At 37.9% G+C, this 25,591-nt stretch overlaps 1 protein-coding gene across 9 annotated transcripts in view; it reads right to left on the bottom strand.

Moving 5' to 3' along the window:
• The window catches only part of trpm3 (transient receptor potential cation channel, subfamily M, member 3), a 146,449-nt gene that overhangs the window by 56,994 nt on the left and 63,864 nt on the right, over positions 1–25,591 (bottom strand). For all 9 annotated transcript variants that reach the window (XM_025006129.2, XM_037977343.1, XM_017417204.3 and 6 more), the window contains exons 2-6: positions 15,607–15,686; positions 13,957–14,158; positions 12,116–12,329; positions 10,854–10,978; positions 8,975–9,146 (exon numbers count right to left, since the gene is read on the bottom strand). In XM_025006129.2, coding sequence (XP_024861897.1) covers positions 8,975–9,146; positions 10,854–10,978; positions 12,116–12,329; positions 13,957–14,158; positions 15,607–15,686 — 793 coding nt within the window. The remainder of the gene's footprint in view (positions 1–8,974; positions 9,147–10,853; positions 10,979–12,115; positions 12,330–13,956; positions 14,159–15,606; positions 15,687–25,591) is intronic.

The raw sequence follows: 25,591 nt of genomic DNA, 5'->3' as shown, positions 1-25,591 counted from the left end.
TGTACACTTAGCTTAGTTACTGTACAATTAGTTATCATATTCACTGTTAGCTAGATTATTCGTGCCTTGGTTTAATAATATCATGTTTTAGTAGTTTAGTTATCCTGTACCTTGTTAGCATTGTCATGTTTTAGCTTAGTTATCTTGTCATGCTCTGTAACTCTGTCTGTAATTTTGTTCTTGTGTTGTAAAGCACTTTGAGTCGCCTCGTGCTGAAAAGTGCTATATAAATAAATGTACCTACCTACCTACCTACCTACCTAAACAGGAAATACGCAGCAATCTTGACGTTAACAGTGATTAAAATGACTTGAATCATACAGAAATTACATTTATGACACAATATTAATATAAAGCCAATGTTTTATCTGCTGTAATTTACTATTATTTGTTCTCTCTGTTTTTTTTTTTCTTTTTCTTTATGACAGGTGACGATCTGCCTCCCCTGACCAATACAGAGGAGTGTTCACTCCACACAAACTGACTGGTCCTGAAAATAAGCAATAGAAAGTTTGATTGGGCTGCAAATAACCATGTGCCACTCCAGTCAAGATGCCACTGTGGGCGGTAAGCTGCATCGTACCCGTGAAGAAATACAAGAATACAAATATAACCCACATTTTCTGAACACAAAGAATTAAAAGAGAAACTAAAAAGCAACTAGAAAACCGATACAAAAATCCCAACCATGACAACTTCATTGGAAAAGTTTAGCATTTACGACCTACTGCTGCCAACAATCAATCATGCATGAAAAAATGTTATTACCTAGCAGAACAGACTGAAAGGTGTGATCTTAATGAAAACTTGTGCCAAAGGCATTTGACAGGACTGAAGCTCTGCTTTATTTCTACACATCCCCCACAGGAAAATGGTACTAGTTTAACATTGAGATACTGGGAATATATATATTTTAAAGGAAATGCCTTTATATATTGGTACAGGGGAAACTTGATTTATGCTAAACAGAAAAACAAATCCAAACATCAGATTATTTGATAACAGTATCGTAATGTTATCCTCTTGTACAGTATTTTCAAAGGAAATTTTCTTCTTCTTCTTTGTTTTTGCGATTCAGTTAGTAAATATTTGTACATGCTTTTTGGCTTGCTGGATTACTTTTTCTACTAAGGTTTGCTTCTCTCAACTTTATCAGAATATGCGATTGTTTAACATCAAGAAAAAAATCCTGTAAACTGCATGCAACAGGGTGTCTATGCTGCAAAATTCTCTTTTAAGTCAAGGTTTTCCATGGATATCTGCATTACTGATATAGAAAAAAAAGGTGGTCAAAGTTTGCAATTTGCATCATGAGAGGAGAAAAGTAATGTTGAACAGCAAGAAGTTGGGGAAGGAAAGAGTAGCTGGAGAGCAAGACCCGGATAATATACTTAAACGGTCCAAATTAGGAGTACCAGGAATGACTCATCCTCTCTGTGTGTATGTGTATGTGAGAAAAAAAATATTAAAAAAAATACTGAAAAAAAAAAAAAGAAATCTGAGAAAAATTTTGAAAAACACATCTGAAGCCTTCATAAATCCGTCGGTGTCAGCAGCTTTTCCCTTCCTTCCTTCCATCTTTTATTGACTGGAAGTCCATCAGTGTTTGGGCTCAGACTCTGAAGGTGTGCATCAGTGAGACGGCTTCTGGGTGATGTTTCATAATTTCCATCATAGAGAAAAGTTGCACACATGTCTTTCTGTCAGCTGATGTTTTTTTTATGACAAACACAGGAAAAAGGCCCACACACTGCAGGTCTTCACTTTTGGGTTGTTTTATGGCACCAGGTGACATGGTGTTAGGACTGCCGGCTGTTCCTTGAAAAAAGTCAAGTCAAGCTTGTAAGACGTTTTGTTTGCTTGAGGTGTTTTTGAGCTCTGCCAATGAGGTATATGTTTTCAGTAAGCGTTTGTTTCTTTGTCTGTGCATAAGATTACTCAAAAATTAATGAACAGATTTTATGAAATTTTCAGGAAATGTTGAGGTTGTCACAGAGAACAAATGATTAAATTTTGGTGGTGATCAGGATCACAATCTGGGTTCCACAACTTTTTAATGATCCTAAATTGTAATGTACAGTATTGTGCAAAAGTCTGAAATCAAACTTCATTTTTTAATACTTTCCTGCTAGAAAGCCAGACCTTGTTGGAATTTTTAAAAGTGTTTTTGATCAATCGTTTTCCAGGCTTTCCAAAGATCTTTTAAAGTTTCTCTTTGAACTTAATTATTTTTTTACTCATTTTCCAACCAGGACCTAACCATTTCAATCTCTTTTTTACTCTGACTGATGAATGATTAAGATATAAAAAGACTCAAAAGATGAACCAGTTTTGTGTCGACACAGAACAGACAATTTAGCAAAGAACCAATTTTAAAGTGGACCTTTAGACACCTCTCCAACAGGAGCCTGTCACAAAGACATTTCTTCCCATTTCTTTAGTTTAATCTATAAAAACACCAAAAATAGCACAGTTTGACACAAAAGATATATTTTCTCTCCAACAAAGTGGTTCTCAAAGAACTATCAGCTGAAAACATGACATACAAAAGATGATCGACTGAAGGATGATGCACCTCTGAGGTCCGGCATCAGAACTCGGCTGGATTTCTTTTTCCTGCATTTTAAAGACATGACTTTCAAACGCTGTTCATTTGCTGGAAATAGATTTTTTAGGCATGCTTGAAACATCCTCTTTTGTTCTCCGCTTATCCATTTATCGCTGTAAAAGACCCTGCCATGGTTTGATTCAAGGAATGGACAGAAATTGAGTGACAAAGCAGCCAAAGTGCAAAGAAGAACTTCAGGCTTTCCCTCAGAAAGAATAAGACCACTTGAAAGCAAAATATAGAACTGAGGAGTGGTTTAAAACTTTTACACAGTACAGTAATGGGTAATACCGGACTAGTTTAGGGTTTGAAGAACTAGGACCATGAGCTTGTAATTCAAGGTTAGGACCACTTTATAAGATAACAAGAAAATTTGGCTTCTTGGCTGTAGTTTAAAACTTTTGCACATTCCCAACTATGGCTTATCTAGAATTACCTAATAGTTGAATTATCGTATCTTTGGACTATTTGAGGTTACAGAGGCACCCAGGAAAAACTTCAATGAACTATAATATTTAAACCCATTTACACTCACTGACCTCCTGCATCAGTCAGATTTCTGCCTCCCACTCCTGTAGGTGTAAATGCACCCAAGACACATTTAAAAATGTCTAAAATCCTGAAAACCAAACCACCTTAGGACGATGCTTTTTACCAGGATGATAAAAAGGTGTAAATGCACCAGTTTCTTCAAGATGTTTCTTCTCCCCCTCCTCCCGTGTGCCTCTGGGTTTGCTGCTTTTGGAAGCTTCTCTCAGTTTTTACACTGTATGAATGGCAGATGAAGCTGCACTGAAATTAGCTGTTGTTCTCCTTGTCTTACAGCAGCAGAAAAAAAAATGACTTGTGACTTTTACGCCCACGGTTCATCAAACTGGAGATAGCCAGGATGATAAAGACAGTCCTGTGTGTTTTCATCGCCCTGATTTGCATGTAGTCTGGGAAATCTGAGAGGAACTGCAGTAAAAAATTATTACCCATCCAATACAGACTGACGCGCATGGCTAGGTCGGCACAGATAGTGTTTACAGCTTTCATTTAGCTTCTTATATGATCGAACCAAAGTTAGACTTTTCAGCTCTAGTAATACTGAATTAACAATCATCTCCTTACAATCAATCTCTGTGCAGCATTTTAAATTATCATCCTGCATTAAAAGGTCCTGGATCCAGTTTTAGATTTCAGGCCAAATAATATCTCTTTATTCCATTTTTTTTTTTTGTTTCATTTTGTTCTGTAAGACTTGCTCAATGCAGTTTTCTTTCTAAATTGCCATTTTAATAACTGCACCTTAAAGAAAATAAGATTAAAATATTAGTTTTTAAAGATGAGATCAAGAGTCAGGATTACAAACTACAAACCAATTTTTAACAATAAAGACTAGTGAAAATGTATAACAGAAAATAGTATTTCCAATTTAGTTCCCTATATTACTTATCCCTATCACCCTCAGATATAAAAAACAGACCCCTTTATTATGAACTTATAGTCTAAACCTAACTAGAGTAGAAGAGCATGTTAACTTTATTTAACTCAAGCAGTTGTGACAGTAAAATGTTGTTTCCACATACTGTACATGCAAACAGTTTCAAAAAGCAAGCGAAAAATGTGATGACTGTGGGTTATAAAAAACTAATAATAGTTTCCTTAGGTGATGTGAATGTTTTTGATTTCTGTTATCAAATATTTATATATTGGAAATGCAAAAAAATTGAAACTGCTTTGTTCCTTAAAACACAAGTTTAAGAGGCAGTGGATGATAATATGAATGCACATGAAAGTAATGAAGACAAAAACACATTGTTTTCAGATTCAGTCCAGTGTGTACGCTATCTGCTAAAACTATATTACACTGTCACTGTCGTTTGTTTTGAATCACATCAGATGTTTACCACCTTTCCCTCCACTGATCATGTACTCAGATTCATTTCACACCCTGTAACATGTTGTCACCCATGCACATCCTCATCCTGGAACCACACCTACAGCAAGTCCTGCATCCAACCACAGAGCCTGTTATCTCTCTGCCACAGGGATGAGCCCCCTGGCAGCTCCCGTTAATCATTTTGACATGATTTTTGTATCCATTTGTGCATACACATACCTTACCCCTTCAATGGTGTGAATTGTTCCCACACTGCTTCTGTTTCTTTCCTCTTGCTAAACTTTATGTGCCGATTCACTCGTAAATGAATTAAAATAGAAATCACGGCAGGCAGTAAAACAAGCAGGAGGGAAAGCTAATATTTATGACTAATCACAACTTGAATTAAGTCACCCTGCTATTCTTGCCTCATTTGTTAAAGGTGACTAGATTCTCAATAAATGACACTGCTGCCAAACATCACAAAACAACACAAAACAGGTTCATTTTGGAATATCTGAAAAATTAGCATCGTGTCCAAACATTTCCAGCACTTAAAACAACCTCTTTGACTTCTCATGCATACCAACTTAACTATTGTTTCTCCTGTAGGAGCTGGGCCACTACTGAAGGTCAACATGTCACGGCAAATCTGCAATGCAAGGCCTTATGGCTTCTAGATTCAATTACCGAGCTACTTCCTTTACTTACTCTGTGATTAATGAAAGCCACGGCTACAGGAAGGAGGGTCGGTAAAGGTTACATGGCGGTACACACATGCGCCCTGATATTCCATGTAATTTTGGTGAAAAGGAAAAAAAGGAGCACTCAAGGTGAATTGTTCATTTCCACAGATTTTTATCTAAACTTGCGCCAATTATCACCTTGACATTCAATTTCAGGCTGTTAAGTGTAGACAAACATAGAAAAAAACTCCTAAATGTGTCTTCATTTCTTTCTCTTTTGTTTAGTTTAACAAGAAAACCTTCATGCGTGAAGCTTTATTTAACTGGGTGTCACTGCTTTTTCATTCTTTAAATTTTATAATTTAGGTGAGGACATCTCAAAAAAATCCCTCGTCTCACTGGCTGCGTCATCTTCAGCTGCCTCATAATTACTTTGCACGTTGTAAAACTCTCTTAACACCTTCACATCCCTTTCTCACTCATATGACTGATCCTTCCATTTTTAACTCTGTGAGACGTGTGATTAAAATCTGTTGCGGCTATAACTTTTGACAGTGAACGATAACATGGATTTTATTCATTTTCAGCATCTTTTAGATCGATTAAATCAAATGAGGGTTGAAAATTACCTGTGTGTTTCTGTTTGAGCTGTACAATAATCATGCTGTTTTCTATCATTCTCTCTGTCTGTGTTTTACCAAGCCGAACCACATCTGGCTGCCAAACACACGAGAAAAAAAACGAGAGGGAAACAAAGCAGTGAACATTCACTCTGTGCGAATCCGCTGGCTTCATTCAGCCACCCCAAGTTTCCTGTCTTAGGACATTTATTTTGCACTCAGTCAGAGCTGTCCATTTGATATTTTCACTGACAAATGCTGAAAGCATGCAGAGGGAAATAAAAAGTTCTGTCTAACTGTGGTGTTAAAAACTTTGCTCTTGCACTGATGAGTTTGGACAGGTGCCAATAGGGCTGCTGTAACTTCAGACAGAAACGTGCAGGAACAACAGAAATATCAGGACGGAATTTGGTATTTAATTTTAGAAAGGTTTGAGTGAACTTATGAAGTTATTGAACATTTATTAGGCTATTTTAATACATTTGCATTAGGTGTAGAGAGAAGAAACACCCAGCAGCAAGTTTGTTTCATATGACAGATTCCTGCGTTTAACGACTGCGGCCAATTTGATTATTGCCACAGCTTTCCTGGCAGTCACATGTCACAAGCCGGTTCATGGAAATTTACATACAACCGCAGTAGGACTGCCCAGGCGTTACAGAAATACTAGAGAGGGGAGGATTAGGAGCATCTGTCCACAACACTTCGTTCATCTAGTGTTTGTGGGCAGTTTGTGTCACTGTGTGTTCAGAAAACAGCTTGTGGTTACATGTGTTCTGGAAACTGCATGCTAGGCAAGCTAAGCTACCTTTTCCCTCTTTCACTTTCTTTCAACGACTTTTTATGACAGCACCTCAGGCCACATCTGGATCCCAAAGGAGGCCTTGTGTGAGGAAGTCCAATGTTATCCATGAGTGACCACACACAGATAACAAATCAAGAAATGGCTCATGTCTGGTTACCCTACAGCAGTGAATGATGAAGTAAAATGGACATATGCACAACAAGGTACTGTATGTCATACAGGCGTTTAACACAAATTGGGCTTTCATGTTGCAGGAAACGTGCAATGTAACTTGTGGCAACATTTCTGCAAAAACAGAATGGATTTGTGGGTGGAATTTTTCCCATAGATCTTTTAGGTTTTTCATTTTCAATAATTGTCTTTCACTTTCACATTCTATTATTAAGTGTTAACATGTGAAACCTAATATTGTTTACAGTGATGTATTTGTTAGAATATTGTTGGTCTGTGTGTGTTCATTTGTCTGTCTGTTAGCAAAGTAGGAACAGGACAGACTTCAATAAAACTCTCAGAACATAATCACTGGATGTTTATTGACCTAAGCAAACACAAAAATGGCTGTCAATTTACAGATATGAGGCTAAAATTTGATTTAGTAGTAGCTGAGAGTCATCTCTAACACACTGTGCTACACATTATTCCACGTTAGTTTAACCAAAACGACTAGAACGCTGTCATTTCTCAACACAAGATCATCTCAATTTAATACCAGGGTCATCTGGCGTGCATCCCCTAATCTTTTAATAAAACTGGTGAGACTTTTGAAATAATTGTCACAGATCAGAGTAACAAATCTCTTCATAAGAGCAATTCAAATCGTTTGGATTCATCTTGGCTGAGAGCACTTTATCTCAAGAGATGAGTTACCAGCCCGAGGAAGAGATGATATCTGAAGTTGGTTATCTGTGCAGCGTCATACACTGCTCAGCTGAAGGTTACCGTGACAGAGACTCTGTGGGTGACAGCTATGTCATGTGTGTCACAGGGCGGCAACAGATGCCACCTTTTAACAAACTCCCACAAACACCGGTGATCACCTTGAATTCACACAAAGGGTAAAGTATCAGCAGAGGGAATTTTAAATAGGAAAAATTGATTTGATGCTTGCATGACAACTGGACGTCCCTTTGCCTTCCCAGCCCCATTTGAATGAATCCAGGCATAGGATGACAAAGGGAAGGCCACAGGTCATATGAGTTAAGGCAAAGGGTGGCAAAGCAGAAAACACATTCATGACCTCTTTCAACCCAAAATACATTTCCTAAATACTTAAAGTTAAAGCCTTAGAAGCCGTGTGGTAGCAGCAACACACAAAGAGCAGTTTCATTTAGCATACCCTTATAATGTCACTATCAACAAACCTCAGGGAGGGTCTGACAGTGAACTGAAACAGTGTTGACAAACGTGTTATTCGAGTCACGGCAGTGCACTTGGTTAAATCTGCTTCCTGACACTGGGGGTTCTCTGCATATCCCAAATAAGCACTGATGTGTGAAATCATTCCTACCAAACTCCAAAAGAAGTGTTAGAAACTGGCTTCATGTGGAAAGCAAAAAAAAAAAAAAGATTAAAGGAGATAAATCATGGCTGCAGAAAGTGTTTCACTGATTCTGGTCGGAATCTAGCAAAACCTAAGGGTGCTACTAAACCCATGATTTTGTTTCCATGCAAACCAAAACATGAGGCAGCTTTAAAATGAAGACAAATGCTTAAAAAAAAATTAGAAACAAGAAGGCATTTGTTTCATTTGCAGCATGTTAAAGCACAAAACTATTAATGTTCATGTCAAAAATATATTAATACAGAAAGCCCCTGAACTGAGGGGTTAGCTAATGGGTGTAGAAAACCTTTTATGAACATTTAAGTCAGTATGCTCAACCTTCAAAAATAGTATAAACACAAAAATACCCCCAAAAAAGATCTAATCACATTTTTTATTACATATCTTTGTGTTTGGGCTCCCATGATGTTTTCTTCTTGATGTGGGATTGGGATTTTTCAAGTTTGTTTTTTTTTTTTAGCTGGTTTGGTCCCAGTGGACAAGTCAGAACTGAAAACCAGCAATTATCAAACGGTTTTATTTGGGGATAGAGATGCATCAGAGCTGTCAGAAAGCTTTGAAAGAAAAAATAAATGTCTCCTGCAGAGAGGGACAGTTTAAAGGTTCAAGCACTCATTATGTTCTGCCCTGCTGTCTAAAAATACACTAACACTGCGCGGTTTGGCTAAAAATGTGTGTTGCTTAACCCAGGGTATTATTGTGGATAAAATAAGAACCGAGGCTCCATTATGCTGCTGTCACCTGCCGTTCGAAAACATGGCGTCTAATTTAAGGTAGATGGGTCAGTTTGGCGATGAGGCTTTCAGACAGATACAGTGAATTTCACTCACGTGTGTTGATCTTCTGCAGAGAGATGTGCTTCTCCAGCTGCCGCCGTAGTCGGACCTCGGCCCCATACTTCCCCGTGGTGCCGTTGTCTGCCAGGATGAAGTGGGAGTGGAGACTATTCAGAACTGTCAACTTGCTCAGGGGGTTGGACATGGTCTGGTATGGACGCACCACCTAACCAAGAGGATGGCGTAAAAAGTTAAAGAGAAGCGTGTAGCTTAAAATGACAGATTTGTTAACTGGACGCACACAAACATCAGCTGCTGTTAGAAATAAAAAGGTTCGCGTTTTGAGAAATATTTGACAGGTGAATCATCTATCCCTGTCTTTTGGTAATAAGATTAGGGTGGTGTTAAAATCAATTTTTTCTAGTGAGAAAGAGTAGGTTTTTGCTCTGATTTTCTGCATTTCTCTCCAGTTAAGTTTGGGTGACGCAGCAAGAGTCTATGCTACATTCTCAGGTGCTGTCGCTTGGAATTATTGTTTCTCCTAAAGCTTCCAGTACATGGGTCTGTTCAATCCAAAACAACAGTGCTGTGTAACAAACACACAACCAGGAGCCTGGGGGGATGAATTCTCTCCTGTTCTCACAAATCTCTTGAGAAAACTGCAGCCTCAGAAAGTACGGCTGGTGAGGCAACCTGATGAAGTAAATAGGTGCGGTTTAGTCTTCTTTGTATCCTATTATGTTTTTTTTAAGCATTTTCATAAAATATTTCACAATTTATTATACTTGCTGTCTAAAGGAGCAGCTGACACTAAAGAAAGAAGCATACAGTTCCGTGCAAAAGTTTTCAATCACCGTTATTTTTATTTTTTAATTTTTTTACACTTTATCCTAAGAAAATTAGAGAATTTAGAGATACAGAATAATTTTTAAAACCTCTTTGAAAGATTATAAAAAAACAATCTTTTTGGAATTAAAACAAATTAAAAAAATGAAGGATGATATCAAAGATTTGCACGGTTCTGCAGTTATAATGTCTTTAGCTATGATTCCTTTCCATTCTAATTTCTTCAGCTTTTACTTTATTGTTGTTACTGCAAGGCTGGAAGCTGCTGGTGATCCCCAACAAGCCTTTTTCAAACCAAAGTATTCATTTTCTTCTTATCATCATTATTTGAGTGCTGTGCTCCAAAATATGTCTCTTGTGAGTCTTTTAAAGGTGCTACATTGCAGAATCATTTGCATTTCATATCTTTTTGACCTTTTCTTTAATTTGTTGCATAAATTTCCAAAAAGAGACCCGGATGGATTTACACAGTCCATCATTTTACACATTTCTTGCACTGCACAGAAATCTGTGCTGATCTTTATAAATGATGAGTGGTTTCCTGAATATAAATATGGTGAACTGGGGAAAGTGCCAAACAATAAGAGGTAAACCTAACTCATCATTACGCGTACAGTTAAAGCTAATCACGAGAGAAAAAAGCAAGTCCCTCAGCACTTTATCATCTTATTTCAGCTTCTGCCATTCACCGGCTCTGCTTGACTTGTTTCAGTGGGACAGAGCATATTCTGATGAAATTTCACCAAAAACATGAACACTAACTCCCAGAAATTTGAGTGAGTCAGCAGTAGCTCCGCGGTCTAATGAGGTTCTGCCAGCTGTCCAACTCACTGTGAAGGAGTGTTTATCACAGATTGGATTGGCTAACTCAGCATCTCAGTTAATAAGCAGACACCCTAAGGCAAATCCCTGATGGCCTTCACGAGCTAACGGGAATCCTAATAAAATCATTAAAAAAAAAAATCTACAGTGTACAGGTTTTGGACATTTTCCTTGGCATGTGACAGTTTGGAGAGTTGGCGTAAACACACACAAATGTGGTCTAAAGCAGGTAAGTGTCCACCCCTATGATATCTCTGAGACTTACATCTTTACCAACAAGATCCTCTTGATTTTCAACGATGCCCCACGGAGCAATACCAATGGTGCAGATCTTCCCTCTCGATTTGGAGGCATGGTCCTTTAATGCATCCCCCACGTGCCGAATCACCCCTGTGTTTGAGCATTTGGAAGAGAGAAGGACAAAGATGTGTTTTGTCACAATCAATTAACAGCTTAATGTCACAGGGATCCACTCTGCAGCATCTGTTAGGAATGAAGACTACAGCATGGCAACTAGTGTAAATAAACACACACACACACACCTCCAGACCTCTAGGTGTTGCTCTCAGGGGAGCAGCAGTCAAACCTGGGGGCCATCTTATCACATTCCTCCAGCTGACATTCACATCTTCCTCCACCTTCAGCCACTGTCCCTCCAATCCAACCATCCATCCATTATTCAAGCCTCTCTCTTGCTTCTGTACTCATTCTGTCACTAAATCTTACTCTCTATTCTTCTCTGCATTCAAGTGTGGCCACTCTACAACACAATACTGTATCATGTTTTTTTTTTTTTTCTATTTTTATCTCTGCTATTAAACATTACAGTCCTATTGTTTTTCTTTCATTAAGTCTGCTAAATTAAGACAGAGTTAATGAAAGGGCTTCTTTTTTTTCTTGGGACTTACAAATGATAAAAAAACAGAAGCTACAGTGATCTTCTGAAGTGAAGACAACATGAGGTAGTAATAATGAGTGAGAAATTACAATGTGAACACCTCCTAACCAGAACTCCTAATTGAAAAGTAAAGTATAGAAATGAAAATTCTGTATGTGCAATAAAGAGCCTGGCATTTTGTGTGAAAATAAATATGGCTATAAATTAAATCAGCCAAAAATAACTGCTGCTTATCTTCTTCAAATGGTTCGTTCCATGAGCCATAATTTACACAGAAGAGAAACATAAGTCTCAGGTTCAATCACTGAAAACACTTGCTAAATATACATTTATTCATTATTTGTATCATAGATCTGTGTGTTCAATTTTCTGTTTTCCAAATTAAATTTGATCCCAGATACTGCATCTATCATCAAGATTCAGCATCTTGAAAGCCCAAGGTTCCTCACTAGAAAGATCCGGGTAATTTTTTTAAAAATAAATGCACTGCTAGTAAAATTTGATATGAATTTTCTTAAAACACAAAATGTATACATATTTAAATTTACATTTACCTGACATGTCGCAAATAGAAAAGGAATTTCTGTTGATCTTTAAAACATGTTTGTTGGATCTTTTCGGTGCTTTACCTGTGTTCACTCCTCCGGTAAAAATCCAGGCTCCTGTTGTCATGGCAGCCTTGATGAGCCCTTTACCAAAGACCTGCTTGAGTTTAGGCTGTAACTCGAAGTTCTGTAGGCCTCCATGGACTGAGATGAGCAGCTTAGGAAGCTCCAGCTGCCACTCCTTGGTCATCAGGTGCAGCAGCAGGTCGGGTTTGGTGTCGTACGACACTCGCACATACTGGGAACGGAGCAGAGCGTATTCTTTAAACAATCATAAACACAATATGTCAACAAAAGGACTACACTGGGAAAACATCTCTGACATGAGAATAAAATTATGACACTGAAAGATTTGTGTGTTTTTCTAATTTCAAGCTAGAAAAAAAGTACTGAACAGATGTTTGCCATGATTGAAGGACTACATGCGTTACAGAGCATCTGTTTATCCATCAAAAGCCCCCTCAGAAGCTGAAACTGACATCGGTGCTGATGAATAATTTAACACTGGGAATAAGTCACAAATAATGCAGACGAAATGCTCTTCATTCTCAGGCTGCCACAGCAGATTGTTTGTGGGACAGGAAGCTGTTAAAGTGCTTATCACAGATGAAGAATGCTTGAATAAAATTTACCACCAGACTCTGAGGGATGAATCACTCAGTCAAATGACAAATTATCTGCTACAGACTGTATTACTACTAATTTTCAAGAAAATTTATTTCAGATACCCACGCATTTAACATTTCATCGCTCCATCACTTTCAACTTAAGTTGATAAAAATGGAATCCATGTTTACACCTTTTTTTATTTCTCCCTATTTCACAAGAGCTGATATTTATACAATAAAGTGTCTTAATCAGAGGTCCAAAATTGTTTTTCTTTAGAAGCTGAGAATTGATGTATCATGACTATCAAAGTTATGGTTGGTCAAGGCCATATTGTCCCAGAGATACTTGCTTGGAGTCAGAATGCTTACTGGTGTTATGAAAACATGCTCGTTTGTGAATACAATGTCTATGTGCAAAGTTGAGTTAATTGTTTCTGATTACTGCCTTGGACGTCTAAGGAAAAGAAGTATTATTGCTTATTACCCTCAAGGAGAGAGAGACAGCTTGTTTCACATTGTAAACCATGTGAAACTGTATTACGATTGCTCTCATAAATCTCAACTGTTAATCTGTGAGTCTTTTCTTTAATTATGAAGTTAAATACCCACAACATTATTGGCGAGACAGTCAGAGGATTTATTTCAATCAATTTCAAACTGCAAAGTTTGGCTTCTACAGTTTCACATTTTATGTTTTCTTGTTCTATTGTACTCAAAATCCCTGAAGTAGTTTTTTTTTTATTATTATTGTTTGTCTTAGGATGTTAACATTAACCTTGAACATGGTCCAGACAAGTAAACAAATCTGAGCTACACAAGGTTTGATGCATTTTTGATTTCAATCACTGCAGCATGACATACAACCCGAAACATGACCTCCTTCATCTGGGTTCCGCTCCAGGCAATCCCAATGACCGTGTAGCTTTAGTTGGACTGTTTTGACATTTTTTATTGGGAAAATAATTGTTCTGGTCTTCCTCTGAGAGGGAATCAAAGGTCGCAGCCTCTGTTAGTTGTCTCAGCGGTTAGCAGCAGTTTACCCTTCTTAACAGATGTCATGATTGTATTTCCATAAAAGCTGGAGCAGTGCCAAATTTAAATAAAACCTGTTTAAAATTAATACCAAATTATTTTAATCTGTTAAAACTAGCACAAAAGCAAAAGTATAGTTTCTTTTTCAGAACTAGGCGCTTGTTTTAGGATTAGTTAAGGATGCCTTTAAGTTTTAATTTAAGCGTCTAAGTGTTGAAGAGTCACCATTGCTTTATTGGAGTGTCCTCCTCCCTGGAACTCAATGGTGCCAAAGGCATCGGTGGGACTGAGCTGTGTGTGTTTGCTGATCGACCACTTCTCTGACAGGCTGTCATTCTTGGCCAAACGCTCTGCCTTGTCATTCTGACTGGACGAGATGCCGGGCGGCAAACCCACATGCTGACCTACGAGGCGACCACAGCAGCACCTGCGCGAGAGAAGAAAGCAGGAGTAAACGGAAGACTGGCATATTCCACAGAGCTTTACAGAGAATAATTGAAATGTCGAGACATCTGAGCCCCCCAAGCACAGCGACTGTAACAGTAAGAAGGCGAAAGGGGGAGAGGGAGAGCTCGTGTGCGACTGAGAGTGACAGAGAAAAGAGTGTGAAAGCTGCCATAATCATGTGTAAGAGGTGGGCAAGACTGAAATGGCAGCTTGTCATCTCACTTTCATCTTCTTATTGGGAGGAAAGGAGGGGGAGGGATTTGTGCAGAACTTCACTGGCTCTGTCTCTTTTTGTTTCATCCTTTTTAAACATCTGTCTGTTTTTTTTCTGCTCCCTCTCAGCAGCTACAGAATTTGGCAGAATGACAGTCATGTACTATTCCTACATGAGTAGATGCTTATTCAGATGTGCTGAATGCAGGTTTGTGTTTTAGCCTCGCAGAGTGGAGTGGGAGTCCTTGGAGGAAGCGAGTCAGGAGGCTTTGATTTTCACTTGATGTTCCCATCATCTTTTATTTTACCAAAGCTTCTTTTCCACCCTCTGACTTCAGCACAAGCACAAGTCTTTTTGGGGAAAAAAAGGGCATCTCTCCTTCCACCTTCTACCCCCACTGTTGTATGTTTATGCTAATTTTGTTTACCTTACAAACAGGAGCTTTGTATGTGTGTGTGTTTCATGAATGCAACTAAACTGAGTTTGTTCTCCCAAGTATTAACATCAGATGTAGTAAAAGCCATATAAGACCATTGTGACAGTGACTTTGGGGAACAGAATGAAAATATGCTGACAGATTTAGAGTAAAACTGTCTCTCAAAACTCTGATTCATCTTCCTGAAGTGCTGTTATGGTTATGATCCAGGTACAGCGGTAGCACTATACAGGGTAAACCCACAGAATTGTGCCTTCCTATATATTTTGTTGTGTTTAGTCTGTGCTGAAAACTTTGCTCAAATTAAAATATATTTCCTAATCCACTGTGCAGCCCATGATGTAAAAGCACAGTTAACTATAAATGAAGGATAATGAATAGCCTTATCTATCTTAATAATTGTAAAAAATATATATTTTTCACCCAAACATCTAACAAAGCTGACAATGCGAATCAACATTTGCAACCCTGGATAGCAGCAGCTCTTTTGTCTCTCTTCTTGTTACTTTTTGGAATATTGTAAAGCAAAAGTTACACCAACTTTTTTCACAGTACATATGCCATGAACTTAAAGGAATACACACCAATACACAGCTCTGACAAGATGGATAAAAAAAGACAAACAATAGGACCTAATGAGCATTCAAGTTTATACGATTTGAAGAATAAAAATGAGCAAAGATTGAATAATGAAAGTCTTATAATTAGTAACCGATATTAGAATAAATCTGAATAATACATGACATATTTTTAAGTGTTTTTATCCATTTGTACTCACCTATGGGGGTCTTTGGCACTCACTATGATATGAACACATTCTCTCTTGCTGAATGCTCTTTCTATCCATGATTTCTGTGCCTGCAGAAAGGGAGACAAAAAAATGTTCAGTCAATTTAAAAATGAAGCTGTTAAATGAGTATGAAGAAATGACAGATGAACTGGTTCTGAAGTGGCTATTGCTTGTTAACAACCCTTCAAGTTTGAGGCTTTACAAATAGAGCGGATACACTCTGAGGTATTGAAATTAATATCTAGAAGGTAGATGGGTAAAAATACAAGTTTAACAATTGCAATTTACCATTCAAATCTGGTTTAAGAGTATTTAGTTCTTTTTTGACCTCTGCCAAGGAGCTATATGTTTTCGGTAGCATTTGTTTGTTTGTTTGTTTGTTTGTCTGTGAACAAGAACACTCAAAAAGTAATGAACAGATTTTGATTAATTTTTCAGGAAATGTTGAGGTTGTCACAAAGAACAAATGATTAATTTTTGGTGGTGATTGGGAACACAATCCATTCATGAGGGTCTCACAGAGGGCTTCTAGTTTTTTTTTCTGTTACTCATTTCAGATCAGATGAGATGAAGGTCTGGGAAAAGAGAAAGTGGATGTTCAGTTCATTGAGGCAGTAAATTTTATCAGAACTTGCATCCGTAGATACTTGCATGTGCAGCCAAGTGGATCTACAGTATGTGTGCACATTTATATTCCAAAGAGTGTGCATCTGTGAGGTAATGCAGGCAGTGAAAGAGTGAATTTGTGAAACTGTGACATGTGGCAATAGCATCTGAGGCAGGTTTGAGTGATGGGGCAACCAAGTGAAGCCAATTATCCTGTTTCCAACATGACCAGAATGACATTATGACATTAAAGAACCACAGAGAAGTGGAAACTAATGCATATATGGGGTTATTTCACAGAAAAGTACATGCATAAGTCTGTTTTTATTTTGCTTATAGAATCAAAAATCCATTAAGGGTAGGAGCTAATGTGTCATACGGCACAGACTCCTGTTAGAGGTTATCAAAACACCTCATCAGATTATTTTATTATATTTTAAAGGAGTTATACTGTTAACTTCCTCTGTGACTATAAGAAACCTTTAGGCAAGAAGTGGTGCACTCAACAGTCTGAAGACGTGATCTGTAAATTTGGATCTTGTGCATTTTTGCAACAGTAAGGTAGCCAACAAATACAATGAAATGTCACTTGGTAAATTAAACTAAACCTCAGACATTTGCTTTATAAATCCCAACACAACACTGTGAGCAAACAAGCTTATTTGAGGTGTCATCTGACTGCATAGATGTCTGATTTTTCTTGCAGACTGCTCTAGTGTTTGTGTGTTTTCTTTTCTAACCGTCATGGCTGTATTACTGAACATTTATTGTAGAATTAAAATACACTTCAACCAAACATTTATGTCCTATGTACTGCTTGATGTGAACGATTTTGTTTCTGAGATCATGTGGGACATTTACTGTCTGCTGTTAGTTAATATGTTACTCTTTCACTCCAGCACATTGTGGGTTAATGGTAGCACTTCCCAGGCTGACAGTAGTATACTCAGAAGTGCCTGTGTGAGGTTTTGTGGCAACATCAGTAGTCAAAAGAAGGACCAACACTAACAAATGACTTTGGACCAGGATGGCAGGCAGAGCAGACATCCAAGCTCACAGCAAAGGAAGCCCCACCACAGCAAAAACAAAAGGACAAATCTTTCTTTTTTTTTTTTTGTCTTTTCACTCTGGGAGAGCTGCTACATCTCCTCTCCCAGTCAGCAAAGCTGAGAGCTGCTTTCACAGGGCTTCCCCCCACTGTCACAGCTACAACAACATCGGCCCCATCTGCCTGACTGGCCCTGTCACACCAAGGCACGCCAAAACCCACAGCAACCATCCACAATCAGGCCAGGCCTGCACACTTACCCTAACACCCGACTTCCTATGATAAACCATTACTCTGCGGGGCTGAGGGGGCTGTTTTTTACAAATCACCCTGACTACGATGACTCAGCAGGCTACAACTACAACCGCCCCCCCCACCCAACCGAATTCTTTCTCTGTCATGCCATAACTGCGTATTCATCCGCCAGTTTTTCCTGGCGTGAAATAGACCCACTCACCAGATGAAGAATATAGTACTTTTTATACTCAATCAGCAGCAAAAAGACTCAAACAAGCTTAGTTTCAGTTTCTAAAGGAAAACCTCTGAAACAGTTGCTGTAGTTAATAATAACCAATTTAGCTGTTTTATTACCTCTACTGTGGTCCTCTCTGACTCTTCCTCTTATAGTCATCAGAGCTCTTTATGAGGTTGGACATGGTAAGAGGAGATGGCACATGGCCTGCACTCTGTTGTGTAATTAATATTTATTACTGGGGTGCACACACACACTTAAACACACACCAGCTGCTGAGCAAAACATTGGATTGACTTGTGTGTCGGGCTTGTGTCCGTGAGGCATGACTGTGCAGCAAATAACCAGCATCTGACAGCCTGTTAGGGGTCTTGACTCCATTACAGTCAAAATCTGCCACCTTCACCCTCTCCTCCAGGCTCCCTCGCCCCTCCATCCCACCCCCACCTTACTATTGTATCTCCTCTTTGCTATTGGCACTGGCAGGGAGCTGAATTGAGAACCAAATCCAATCAACAGCCAAATATCTCCACACTCACCCTCTTTTCTCCCTCCCTTTGTAATCTATTCTGAATTACTTGCTTTTTTCTATATGACACTATAAATGAGGATATGAGTGCAGAAATTTAACACAACATGTGTCGCCCCACCTTATTTTCTTACCACTTTAATACCACATGCTCGTGGTAAACAGCTTTAGGTAAATCACATTTTAAAAACTGTTTTGCTGCAATTTAAGTAATACATATTAAAGGAGGCGTAGCCTCTTCTTCTCTGATATGTACCTTGATTTCTGCATTTAGTTCACTTTTTAATTTTACATGTATTAGTCATGACAAACTCAAATTGTTCAATTTTTCTGAAAATAACAGATCTCAACAGGTGGTTTTAAAAGCTGAGGAAACAGATTACTGCTATTAATATTAAAAAGATAACTGGAATGCATTTTTCCCCCTTACAACAAAAAGAATATTACATTAAACCGGTGTCAAAGCTGTAAAATGCCCTTTTATCTAGACATGTAATTATTTTATACTTCCAATCAAAAACTATTTAGTAAATACAATAAAAGTTAAAAACATAAATTTACTTGCAAAGAAAAGCTAAAAACAAGAGAGCAAGAAACTTACCTTTGTAAACTAATGAGCTGGACAGCAGTAAACTTTCTTTCATAGCCGTTGTTGACCAAAGTATACAATAAAAGATACCGTCATCAAACTAAAATGCACTAAATTAACCTGATCAGAGTACACTGGATCACACCTCTGTCCACAGGCAACTGATCTACTGGGACTATTAGCTCTGCTGAAACGTGTGTGTGTGTTTGTGTGCGCGTTTGTGTGTATTCATGAAAGTGAAGTTGTGTGTTTAGTGTTTAACTAGTCTCCTCCTCATGCTCAGCCCCACAGAGACACTAGCTCGGCATCAACTATTAAAACAACAGAAATAAAATGAAAACTTCACACAGCAAATACAGCTAGTTAACTATTTATACTTCATGCCACATGGGTGTGTGTGACCTTCCTAAATATTCTATGGCATACACCCCTTTTCCAGAAACAGCGCGCTTAGGGAATTCCTTCACTTCTCTTCAGCGCCTCACCTGTTTAGGCTTCAAATTAAAACTGGAGAGAGACAGAAAGTGTGTGTGTCATCTCCATCAGCTGCATTTCTGTCAGAGATCACGACCGGAGGAGGCAGTCTGAATGGCAAGAGAGCCTATTAAGGGGAGAAGGATGACATTTGTCTAGCCTGTTCACTGTCCTTATTTTGTTCTAAATAACTTTGTCTCTCTCGCTCTCTCTCTCTCTCTCATACATACATTAATAAATGAGATTTTCCCATTGCGCTGGCAGTTTTATTGCTGTGTAAGGGGGATTTTCAAGCCGATTAACTTGCCCTCTGGATTATACAAACCAGGTTTAATTACCAGGAGCAGCAGGAAACTTTAATCTGAAGTGAATTATGTCCAACAAAACACAGAAAGGAAAGAAAATGAACTTTGCCAAAAACCATACATAAATAATTGTAAAACGACACAAAAACACACTAACAGCTATGACAAATAATAACTCAAATTTTCTTCACTGAGCTATTATGGAAAGGTTATAGGCTGTAAGTATCAGAATAATTCTGACTGGACTGATGAGCTAAAAGTTAGTCAGAAAAGGATCAAGCTGATTATTGCCATCCTAAGACAACTCCAATTTCACACATTTCATAGTAATTTCTCCAAAGGTTATATCTAAAATCTTTACAGTACTGGTAAATATGCATTGGTTGCAGGGAGGAGGGTGGCACAACGGTACAGCGGTTAGAGCTGTCGTCACTCAGCAAGAAGATTGCATGGATCGCTTCCCAATCTGGGGCCTTTCTGTATGTTCTCCCTGTGCACACATGGGTTTACTCTGGGTACTCCAGTTTCCTCCCACAGACCCAAAACATGCATGTTAGGGTAATTAGTGTGATAATAATCACACCTAAGGACTAAAACTGCCCCTAGGTGTGAGTGAGAGCATGAATGCTTGTTCGTCTCTATGTGTCCCTGGGATGGACTTGTGACCTGTCCAGGGTGTCTCCCGCCTCTTGCACAGTGACTGCTGGAGGTAGGCACCAGCTCCCTGCGACCCGGAAAGGATGAACGGGTAAAGAAAATAGATGGTTACAGGGGTTTTTATAGTTTTTCACAATAAACATGATGCAGGTTTGTGGTCCATTACCAATACTATTCATTCATATTCTATACCTGATTGATCTTGTGCAAGGTCACATGGTGTTTTTAATTACTGTATCTCCAGCAGACATTAGGTGAAAGGTGGAGTACAACCGAGACAGGTCATTGGTCGAACACAAAGCCTACCAATAATCTTCCAGGTGAAACACTTAATGCAAAACAGAACATGTTGAGTGTACTCAGCCTGAGTAAATATCTGATGGAGGCAGTGTAAAAATCGATAACCTTGTGTTTGCTGAAGTCCTTTAATTTTTTTTACTTTTTGCTTCTGATAGTTTCTTTGCCTTGTCATACCTAATACATTCTGTTTAACAGTATGTGTTTCACATGGATTGTTTGTTATTATTAACAGATCGAAGACTAATACAGTCTTCTTTGTACCAAAGAATTGTATTTAAATAACTGTCTAATGCAGAAGTCACTCAGTGTAAAGGTTTATGAAATCTTTGAGATTTAAGTTGTTTTAGGCAATCCACAAACCTGTCCATAAATGGTAAAATATTGTTAAAGAATGATTTAAAAAGAAGGCAATACACAGAATAATTAGATATTCATAATTTTAAAACTAAGTGAAAACTTCCAACTGAAATCCTGCCATTTGTAGAATCAGTATGAACTAAAATAAACACAGAAAATCATTTTCATTGTCACAAAATGTGTTAAAAGATGAAATGGAAAGTCATCACGTCGCACGCCAAAGAAGTTTTCCATCTGTTTCAGCACTTAATTGTTTTGCTCCAAACTTGGAAAACAAAACATGTTTACAATAAATTGGGCAATAAACTCACATCATCTACAAATAACAAGGTAGGTTTACGCTTGAGATGGAGCAAAGGTAAAATATAGCAAACAAACAATCATCCACTAAAGTTTATTAATAGCATATTTTTCTTCTGTTATTGTTTTTCTTTCACACTAAGTAACTCTAGTTTTATTTTGTTACTCAGTACAGACATTTTATGCTTTTTCTTAAAAGCTGATGTAATCTTCTGAGGTCCTTGTGAAATTTCTGATGCATTTTGCTCAAAACACTACATAATTACAAAGCACTTACATACAGTCTGTTTTTTTCTTTGTTTGTTTGTTTGTTTTGGTCTGTTTCTTCTGACTAATTTTAGTTGGCAGAATGAAATGGCTAACATCATTCCTCTAATTTGACCTTGAGCCTTTTGAGATCATGTTTTACTCACAAGTCACTCAAATGACTTTAGACAACTAAATACAAAATTTATACTTTTTATTAATTATAAATGTTATAAAGCACAGTAAATGTATTTTTTCCAATATGTACCCTTTAAAGATACTTAAAATTAGCATTAAAACATTAACATTATGGTTCAGCATTAAATACAAAGCTTTAACAAGTTTAACAACACTTTACCCAGGTTTATCATACAGCTATAGCAACATGCTACATAAATACTTAACTGTGACAATTTTGTATGTTTGAAAATATGTTATCTACAATACTCAAAGGGTACTTTTTGGTCAGCTGGAAGAAAGACTGCAATGATTGTTCTTATATTAAAATAATGCAATCACCACAATGTTCCTACAAAAGTTTTGTGCATACTCTAAACCCTCCACAGCCTATGACAGCTTATTACAGGTAATGGGGAGGCCACTTTGTTCTTAATAAGTGCCTGAAGACCTCGCCAGGACCCATCGGAGATCGTCCACATTCTGACTTTTTAAGTTGTAACAGGGTCATGACTCAGTGTGAAGGGGGCATAAGAAGTTCAACAAGACCAAATGAACTACTTGCTTTTTTGTGAGTCTTTAATGAGCTTGACTGGTGCACTTTCATCTGAAACTCTATGTTCTGATTTAGACGAGCAGCAAGGGCTATTTGCTCTGGAGAGAAATACATGCAAGCTTGGATGTTTTGTCTTTCTCCTCAAACTCACATGGTAGCAAGGACTCAGAGGAAACCAGGAAAACAATCTCTAATCCCACAGACAGAGTTCAACAAATTAGCCTGTCTGGGGAAAGTCAATGTAAACTGTAATAGATTGTAACACAGCGTTACATCCAGCTGTGTACAGATTGATGACAGCTGCATGTTCTTACAAAATGCAACACAGATTATGTCATTACCTCAAAGTACAATTTTGCAGAAAAGGGAATTATTTAAACAAGTAGCCTACAGCAATGTAGCGCTTACTGACTTGGACACACTCACATTCACAAGGTTTAACTTCCTGGAGAGAGATAAGCATGCACCCATATGCACCTCATACACACTCTTTCTCACAAACACACACAAAGTAAGTTTTAGCATTTTGGAGCTTAGGTTAGAGAATTCATCTGGGTAAATATGATTTTGACTCAGTTACAACAGCAAAATAAACAGCCGAGGATGAGCCACAGTCTACACTAAACCAACACTTCTAATCTGATCACACGCTCTTCAACATTGGGCTTTTGTTTCTTATGTCAGACGAAGCCTTAATCCAAACCTGCCTCTTTTACATCTGTTCAACACAATACATAAGTTACAATACTTTTCCTTTTTTTAAAAAAATCATCAAGAAGGTTAACCCAATCCGGCGAATGTAGAACCATCTTTTCTCCACCTCCTAACAGTTCTCACTTTAAAATGTAGAAATTACAGCACTAGAATCATAATATTCAAATGAGATTTTTCAGAATATTGATGACAGAAAGAATAACAAACAGAACACAAGAAACTGAGGACCTAGGCCCCATGAGCCAATTGCTCGCAGTTTCATCATGTTTGCTATGGTCCAATTAGTACCATGAAACTGCCAAAATAGGAAGAAAAGCTGAAAAAATGCCAGATGTTTATGAGCACCAAAGATAACCACAGAGAACTCATTTTAATCCTGTAAATTGTTTTAATCCAATGAGATTCTTTCTTTAAATTGAACACAATAACAAGTTTGTCGCTGATTTTTTTTTTTGCCACTTGATTTCTTTAGTTGTGTGTTTTGTCTACCTGCAATAACGTGGCAAAGCACACAACACTTAAAAAATTAACTCTCTTTTTCCTCCCAATCATTTAATTAATCCACAGGCTTACTTTTAAACACACATCAGCCACTTTTTATTACATTAAAGAATGTGTAACAGATGTTTCCCCCACAGTCCTAAACACCCATTTATTTTAAGTGTTTTAGTTCACATAGAGCCACTTGATGATTTTCATTTAAAAAGCTGATTTCTGATTTAATGATGCAGCAGATTTAGGGAAGGCTGATTTATATAGGGGTTAGTTTGAATTTAAGAATTTGTTGCAGCTAATACGTGACCTAGTAAAATGCAAAGAATAAAGTTCTTAAACCAGCATTTCAGTTATATTCAGCTCAGATAAGAGTGAGGTGTAATGAAATGTAAAATGGGAAACTGCTCAAACATACAAGACCAATTTAATTGTCTAAATGAGTCAAAGACCCACACAGATAGTTTTATGGATCCTACCATGTAATATCACTCACATGTCAAATGACTGAAAATAAAATCTTTAAATGAATCAAAATTAACTCTACTAAACATGTAGGTCCCACAGAAGAGAACGAGTGCATCGAATTAGTGCATTGCTTGAGAAACTTTTTACTTTCACAAAACCCTATGAACGTCTGCTTTTATTGCTGATGACCGACTTCATCTTTTGGACTTCAACGTTTCCCAGTTTGAATTTTTGCAGGGGCCTCTCTGTATGGAGTTAGACAGTTCTCTGGATGCTCCAGGTTTCTTCCCACATCCCATAAACAAGCTTGTTAGATTACCTGATCATATGAAATTAACCTGAGGAGTGTGTGGGTGTGTGTTTATTGCTGTCTGTCTACTGTGTCTTTCTGTGGCCTGGCAACCTATTCTAGATGAACAACATGTCTCGCCTGATTGCAGAGAGAGGCTCCTTCCTCTTAACCACGTTAAAGTGAGTATGAAACATCAATTATCTTATCTTATTTTATCTTATTTTATGAACCTGTAGATGACCTAGTCCTCCTCAGAATGGAGAAGAACGGCATTTCCCATATTTATGCACATCTTCTTTTTAAAACATTTTTTCTAGATTTCTTTTTCAATTTCAGGTTAAACCTCATTTTTCTGATTTTTTGGTAATCAATCTTCCGTTGGCAATTTTTTTCCTGTAAGGAGTCATGATGCAGTCATGCGTATCAACGCAGCTCATGGGAATTTTCATAATAATCTTTAAGCAATTAGGCTAATCAGAGATCACAGGTGTGCTCAGTTTTACTTTAGTGATCTGAAACTTTCTAATTTGTGTCAGATTTAGCTTCATATTTGTTGCAACAGACAACTATTAGGGGGATGTTTTTTAACAGTGGTTTTCTAAGATAGTTGTATTTGAATTTTTCTAGGATAAAATACTACTTTTTATTTAATGCAACCTGGTGTAAAAATGCTCCCACACTTTTATCTGTTCCGCTTATTGTACGACACTGATTGTTTGTATTTATGTATAAGTTTCCCTCAAATACAGACACTCAATGAGAGTGGGACATTCTAACACCAGCTATGTCACTTCATCTTAAAGCTAATTAAAGCTAAATGCAATATGTTAGCTTTTTTTTTTGTTTGTTTTTTAACAATGAATCCATGCATGCATCCGTCTCCATCTTGAATGCTGAGTGTCATATTTGTGTCCCTGTGTGCTTGTGTGTGATGAATGTCCGAGTGTAATGGGAAAACGCGTGCTTGTTTTAGCCCCCGTCATTTTTAATCCATCTCCTGAGGCTAGAATAAGCAGCTCCCTTTCCCACAGGCCTCAGCTAAGCCTAGCTGAGCATCTGGTCATGCGGGTTCTAATCAACCCTGGCATGGCCATTCTGTTTGTGACAGAGGAGGACAGGCCCACGGTTTGGGAAAGCCGGGGGAGAGGGCATATATGAGAGGATCTGAGGAGGAGGGGAAAGGGTTAGGAAGAGAGGGAGAAAGATGGAGGCAGAGGTAGGTGGTAAGAAAAGTAGGACTTGAAGGACAGTAGAGTAGAGTTAGGTTGTGGTGAGAGGAAAATTGCAAAGAGGGCAGCATGGAAGAAAGTGGTAAAGAAGTAAGATGTGATATGAACTGTATTGTAGATCCTAGACTGTGTGAGAGCTGAAAGGATAACATGTCACATTGG

This window comes from Kryptolebias marmoratus, linkage group LG1 (genome assembly GCF_001649575.2).
Source record: "Kryptolebias marmoratus isolate JLee-2015 linkage group LG1, ASM164957v2, whole genome shotgun sequence".
In the NCBI taxonomy this organism is placed as follows: Eukaryota; Metazoa; Chordata; class Actinopteri; order Cyprinodontiformes; family Rivulidae; genus Kryptolebias; species Kryptolebias marmoratus.
The sequence above is the reverse complement of the archived record's forward strand: the minus strand, read 5'-3'. Positions and strand labels throughout refer to the sequence as shown.